The following is a 6,631-nucleotide window of genomic DNA, read 5'->3' on the forward strand; positions in this document are numbered from 1 at the left end:
GAAAAACTATATATTTTACTATTCAGAATAACCTGTCACCAACATATTTAAATAAAAAGTATTTTCAAACATGCATTCAAAAACCATTTCAGTGTCTATTAAGCACCCGCCCTTGTCCTAGGCAATGGGAATCACCCCTGATCACTGACATTTAATGATCTGCCATGTATTTTAAAAATAACATTGCTTTCCAGGTTCTACAAGCAAATAGGCACCATTCCGTAGAGGGAATAAAAAATAAGAAGTGCAGCTTTTGCTAGTGTTTTTCCCATTGACTCTCACGAACTAAGAGGAGGGCATAAAATATAGCCTGAGAAAGATACCTCTCTTATATGACGTCAGGTGTTGAAGTTCTAAACTGAGGGGAAAGTATATATTCTCAGCTTTTGGGATGTGGCCACAAATGCAAAGCAGAAGAGTACTCCAATTCGAGACTTCAGGTGTGATGGAATATGGCAAAATCCTTTAACTTTCCAGACATGTATTTGACCCATCAAGACCTCCCTTCCTTGTGATTTTCCACCCACTATTTATTAAAGATTAAATACCTGATACTTTTTATATCCCAGGAGAGAAGTCACAATATAAGCCGTAAGGGTTACTGGACTTTTATTGCCACCTTGAAGCTCGCTGTGGATCACTCTTCCTGGCTCCCAAAATTCACCATTGGATTTTTGATGTCCTTTGAGCCAAGCATATGCTCTGTGTAACACATTCTGGTCAATATCTATGTAAGGATCAGCTTCGAGGAAACATCTTAAAACAAAAGCTGACAACCTTGGTGAAAAGGGGGGAAAAATTACATAAAATACACTTTATACAGTCCTCCAAATTATACTGAGCAATAAAACACGAGCAATAACAACCCTTTTCCCCCATCAGAAGATTCACCAAAGGGCCAATCACTGAAGATAGAACAAAAGGAAGAAAGACGACAAAGAGACAACAAAGTGAACAGCTCAGCTGGGCCAGTGGGCACGGCTTCCCCTTGGGTGTGGCTGGGAAATTCCAGGTCAACTCACAAAAGAGCAGAGTTGGTAAGAACTTGGAAATCATCTAATCCCGCCTCTTGATTTTAAAGGTTGAGAATTCGAAACTCAGAGAGAGTTAAATAAACTGTCCAAGGTTATTCATCTTTGGACTGTTCCGGGTGTTTACCAAGGAAGATCTCATCACACACTTAGCTCAACCTTAAAGCAGTGGATGAAGTACGTTTAGTTCACAATCAAACTGTCGTGCTTTTGAGTAGAAGAAATGGATATTTTCTCTCCTATAGGACAGGAATCAGCAAATTACAGCCTGTAGGCCAAATCTGTCTGCGCCAAACACAGCCCACAGTCTGTTTATATGTGCCTCTCCCCACTGCACAGCCCCCAACCTCCACCTAAGAACAGTTTTTAAACGGAGAAAAATAGTGAGGATGGGGACTTCCCTAGTGGTGCAGTGGTTAAGAATCTGCTTGCCAATGCAAGGGACATGGGTTCGATCCCTGGCCCAGGAAGATCCCACATGCCGCGGAGCAACTAAGCCCGTGAGCCACAGCTACTGAGCCCATGTGCCACAACTACTGAAGCCCGCATGCCTAGAGCCCATGCTCCACAAGAGAAGCCACCGCAATGAGAAGCCCACGCACCGCAACAAAGAGTAGCCCCAGCTCGCCACAACTAGAGAAAGCCCGCGTGCAGCAACGAAGACCCAACGCAGCCAAAAATAAATAAATACATTTATTTTTTTAAAAAAAAGAAAGAAAGAAAGAGGGTGGAGGGAAAAAGGGAAAATATGCAACAGAGGCTCTATGGGGCCTGCAATGCCTAACATATTTACTATCTGACCCTTTAAAGAAAAAGTATGTCAGTGTCTGCTACAGAACATTAAATACTGAGGTGAAAAGAACATCAGGCAATAAAACACTGAAACCTTTCTATTTATGGATCTACATCCTGACTCGCGCCAAAAGAAAATATGAAGCAGATCTGTTTCACCCCATAAAAGATTTAGTGTGGCAAACATTACTAATATCCAATATGAGGCAGTTCTCTTTCACTTTGGGTACGCAGAAGAATTCACTTCTTTGCCCACTTGAAGTTAGGCGTGGCCATGGGGCCAGCTCCGCTCATGGTAAAGTGATAAGAAATCTTATACCGGGCTGAAGCTTCTAACTGCCACCGCTGGATACTCCAGCCCTCTGTCCCCGGGCTGCAGCAAGCCTAGAGGCTCAGGGTGAGTTCACAGTGGAAATGCAGCGTGAGCACAACCTTTGTTAATAAACCACTGAGATTTAGAGGGTTGTTACCACGGCACACCTTATCTAACCCTACTGACAGAATTAGCCAATCTTTTTCTGAGTGAAAAATGAACTGAAGACAGTACAAGGAGAGAGTAATCATCCAAAATCAGCCATGTGGAGATTTCATTCTGGAGGAAACTCTGGAGGTTCATTACTTAACCTCATCACTGTTTTTTCACAAAAAATAAACTTAAAGAAACTACATTGGGGCTTCCCTGGTGGCGCAGTGGTTGAGAATCTGCCTGCTAATGCAGGGGACACGGGTTCGAGTCCTGGTCTGGGAGGATCCCATATGCCACGGAGCAACTGGGCCCGTGAGCCACAGCTACTGAGCCTGCGCGTCAGCTACTGAGCCTGCGCGTCTGGAGCCTGTGCTCCGCAACAAGAGAGGCCGTGATAATGAGAGGGCCGCGCACCGCGATGAAGAGTGGCCCCCGCTCGCCGCAACTAGAGAAAGCCCTCGCACAGAAATGAAGACCCAACACAGCAAAAATAAATAAATAAATTCCTACCCCCAACATCTTCCAAAAAAAAAAAAGAAACTACATTGACTGTATTAATACAGAATTAGTGTTGATTGTGTCCGATTAAAAAAAGACCTATGTCGGGCTTCCCTGGCGGCGCAGTGGTTCAGAGTCCGCCTGCCAATGCAGGGGACGCGGGTTCGTGCCCCGGTCCGGGAAGATCCCACATGCCGCGGAGCGGCTGGGCCCATGAGCCACGGCCACTGAGCCTGCGCGTCCGGAGCCTGTGCTCCGCAACGGGAGAGGCCACAACAGTAAGAGGCCCGTGTACGGCAAAAAAAAAAAAAAAAAAAAAAAGACCTATGTCACAATACTCCATATTTCTAACCAATTTTTCTTACCAGCTGCACCATCATCATATTTTATTGCTGCTTTTCCCACCAAAAAAGAGGGGGATTTATGACTTATCTTTTCTAAATAAAAACGTCTGATGTACTAGTGTTTTAAAACCATATTTAAAAAGGAGAATCTCTTTTAAAGCCAGGCTATGGAAAAAGCAGCCTCCAAGCTGATACAGAGACACATCTGTCAATTTCATGGCCATCGTGACCTAGTGAGAGCCCATTCGGTGACATGGATTTGTTCCATTGGCAAAAACACTTACCAAGTGCTCCCAGAAGGGTCATCATTCCCAAAAGCACTGAAAGAGCCATCTTCCCTCTGATAGAGAAGTTCTCTCTGGTAACCTGAAGACACCAAAATAGACAGATAATCAACGTAATCAAGTTGCAATGAAGGGAAGTTTCTAATCATGACTTCATATTGAGGAAACATGGGCAGAGAATGGGAAAGAAGACATGAAATCAACTAACGTTGAATATTTTCTATATCATGTGCTGTGGGAGATTAAGAACATCAGGACTTTTCAAGTAGAATGCATAAAATAAGAACCGTGATAGCCCCAAACTGGAATAAAGTCAGAAGAATACCATCACACAGACAACAGTTCTATCCATTCAAAAGCAAGTAAATTAAAAAGCGGAGTATTTAACTCTGTAGTGTAAACTACAATGGTTTCAATGCTTAGTCATCTAAAATTGTTTGCTACCTAAGAAAAATACTAGCTACAGTATCATAACTAAAATTTAAAGCTAAAACGAGAAGTAAAAATACTTTCTACTCTTAGACCACCAGCAGAAGGGAGAAAATTGCTAAATAATCTAACACAGTGGCTCTAGAATTTTTTGGTCATGACCAACTGAGGTAAGCCCCCAAACTGACCTGTGCGCCCAAACGTCAACTCTAAGTTCTCACTAAATAAAAAGAACATGGTGGTGGTAATGAAGTCTCAGTGTAGAACTAAATTGGGAAGGGCTTATGGCTCACAGAGCTGCTTTAATAAAAGCAGATGTTTCATATTTGCAAATAAGTGGTTGCAAATAGAGGCAGATGTTTCATATTTGCAAAGCAATGCGTGCAGGTCTCAAAGTCCAGTGACTGAGAAATCACAGGCCAAACACTGAAAGAGTCACCGGACAAGCCCAACAAACCAACTCGCTAAAAATGATATTAGCCATAATTTATCAATAAAAAGTAAGCAGAAGCCAGAAACATTTCCAACGCAAGGCTTTATCAGTGATCCTCTGATAACCAAGAATTCTTCCCGAAAACTATAGGATTCTACTACAGGAGGGGAGGGCACACAGAATGAACCCAGCAGCATGGCCATGCAGTGCCTGGCAAACATACTCACTGGTGAAACGTTGAATTCAATCCCCAATAAATTCTAGTAACAAAAACATTTTACTTTATGAATACCACATTTTAGAAGCATCAATAACTATAATTAATTCTTCATATTTGACTAACAAAATATGAGTGTTAGTCATTTAAAATTCGTGAATTTGCTCTTGCCAGGTCCCCAACTTTTCTCATTGAGCCTTTCCACAAGAAACCCCAGCTAGATCTGAGTATCTGATTTAAGCTACAGTAAGACAAAATGCATAAAAAAACAAGACACTGTTTCACGGTGATCTTTAAGACCTATGGTAAAAGAGATGGAAACAGCATTTAAGTGATGAGAGAGTTTTCTTAATTTGAAGAAGGGAGCGTTAGGTTATACTCTTTATGTTTAAAACTGAAATATTACAGCATGGTAACTAACCAGGCAACTTTTATCCAACTGTGACTAGGTGTCAGGAACCGGTCAAAGCCCTTTTCAGGTATTAACTCAGGTAATGCCACAACTCTACGATGTAGAGGCTATCTGCTTTTTAGAGATGAAGAGACCTGAACTTAGAATATATCATGTGCGAGGTCACACAGCTCATAGGAACTGAAATTAGGCATTAGCCAAGGTCCATCTGTCTCCAAAGCTGCTGCTTCCTACTAATTCATAGAGCTCTTTCAATGATTAATATATGAAAAGCTCTTCGCACAGTACCTTTTACATTCTCTCGGTAAACAACAGATATCACTCCGTAACATAGGTGTAGAAAAAGACTTTCTAACCACCAAACTTTTAAGAAAAAATAACTGACTACAAAAAAATTGTTTCAAACTTTTCCATGGCAAAACACTATAAACAAAGTTGAAAAACAGATGACAAATTAAAGGAAAATATTTGCAACATATAAGATGGATAAATGGCTAATCTTCCTAACATTAATACTATACAAGTCTATGTATATGTTTTTATATATTAATACTATATATCTTCACATATAGATTATATAAAGAATCTTTTTAATTTAGAGGAAAAGATAAAAACTCCTATAGAGAAAAAATGGACAAAAGACAAGTACAGACATTTCACAAAAAATAAAGAGAGACAGACCTTAAGACAGGAAGAAATGTTCAACTTCATAATAGGTAAAATGCAAATGAAAACTACATATTGAGATACCATTTCTTACCCATCACTTTAGCAAAGATTCAAAAGCTTGACCATTCATCCTGTTGGGGAGACTGTAAGGAAACCAGTACTCATCCGTTGCTAGAGGGAATTCCAAATGGTACAACGCCTGTGCAGTAGAATGTCTATACCTTTTGACCCAGTAATCCTACTTCTAAGGATATATCTGAAGATATACCTCCAACAACACAAAAATATATATGCAGACGACTATTGATTGCAGCGTTATTTGTAATTGCAAAAACATTGGAAACTACCTAAATGCCACCAAATTGGAGACGGGTTGAATAAACTGTGGTACATGTGTACAACAGAGTACTATGCAGCTGTGGAAAAGAATGAGGACTCTCTCTGAGCTGATGAAGAGCAATTTCCTGAATATACTGTTAAGTGAAAAAGGCAAAGTCTAAAATAGCACACATAGTGTACTACCTTTTGTGTAAGAAAAAGAGAAAATAAAAAAACATACGTTAATTTCTGCTAAGAGAGAAAAAGAAAGAGAGAGAGAGAGAAGCTAAACAAGAACGTTACCCCCAGAGAGTAGGGAGGAGGGATCCGAGAGGGAAAGATACCCCTTTGCATACACCTTTTAGAATAAGTTTGACTTTTGGAAGCACGTTAATGTTTTACATATTCAAAAAGCAAATAAACAAGAATGGAAAAAATTCAATGACAGGCACTATTAACACAACCTTAGTCACTCTAACATGTTTTAATTAACCTTGAAGAAAATGCAACATATAATCTCTTCCTTTGTCAGAGCTGGTCAAGGATCACAGAAAAGCAGAGTAATTTTCTAATGTTCACAAAGGAAGTGAGCAAAAGAGGCCAAGACATTCTCCCTCAATTTCCAATTCAGGAGTAAATCTACCAGGTAGAAGAGTTTACGTGTGAACTCAATCTGATATAGGAGGAAGGGGAAGGGAAGGGAGGGGAGGGGAGGGGAGGGGAGGGGAGGGGAGGGGA

General features: G+C 40.7%; 1 protein-coding gene across 4 annotated transcripts in view; it reads right to left on the bottom strand.

Moving 5' to 3' along the window:
• Window positions 1-6,631, bottom strand: part of CD109 (CD109 molecule) — a 143,025-nt gene that overhangs the window by 19,634 nt on the left and 116,760 nt on the right. For all 4 annotated transcript variants that reach the window (XM_027092353.1, XM_027092370.1, XM_027092346.1 and 1 more), the window contains 2 exons: window positions 3,416-3,497; window positions 549-777 (listed from right to left, as the gene is read on the bottom strand). In XM_027092353.1, coding sequence (XP_026948154.1) covers window positions 549-777; window positions 3,416-3,497 — 311 coding nt within the window. The remainder of the gene's footprint in view (window positions 1-548; window positions 778-3,415; window positions 3,498-6,631) is intronic.

This window comes from Aethalodelphis obliquidens, unplaced genomic scaffold, assembly GCF_003676395.1.
Source record: "Aethalodelphis obliquidens isolate GAN/ISIS:26980383/991018 unplaced genomic scaffold, ASM367639v1 scaffold3, whole genome shotgun sequence".
Classification (NCBI taxonomy): domain Eukaryota; kingdom Metazoa; phylum Chordata; class Mammalia; order Artiodactyla; family Delphinidae; genus Aethalodelphis; species Aethalodelphis obliquidens.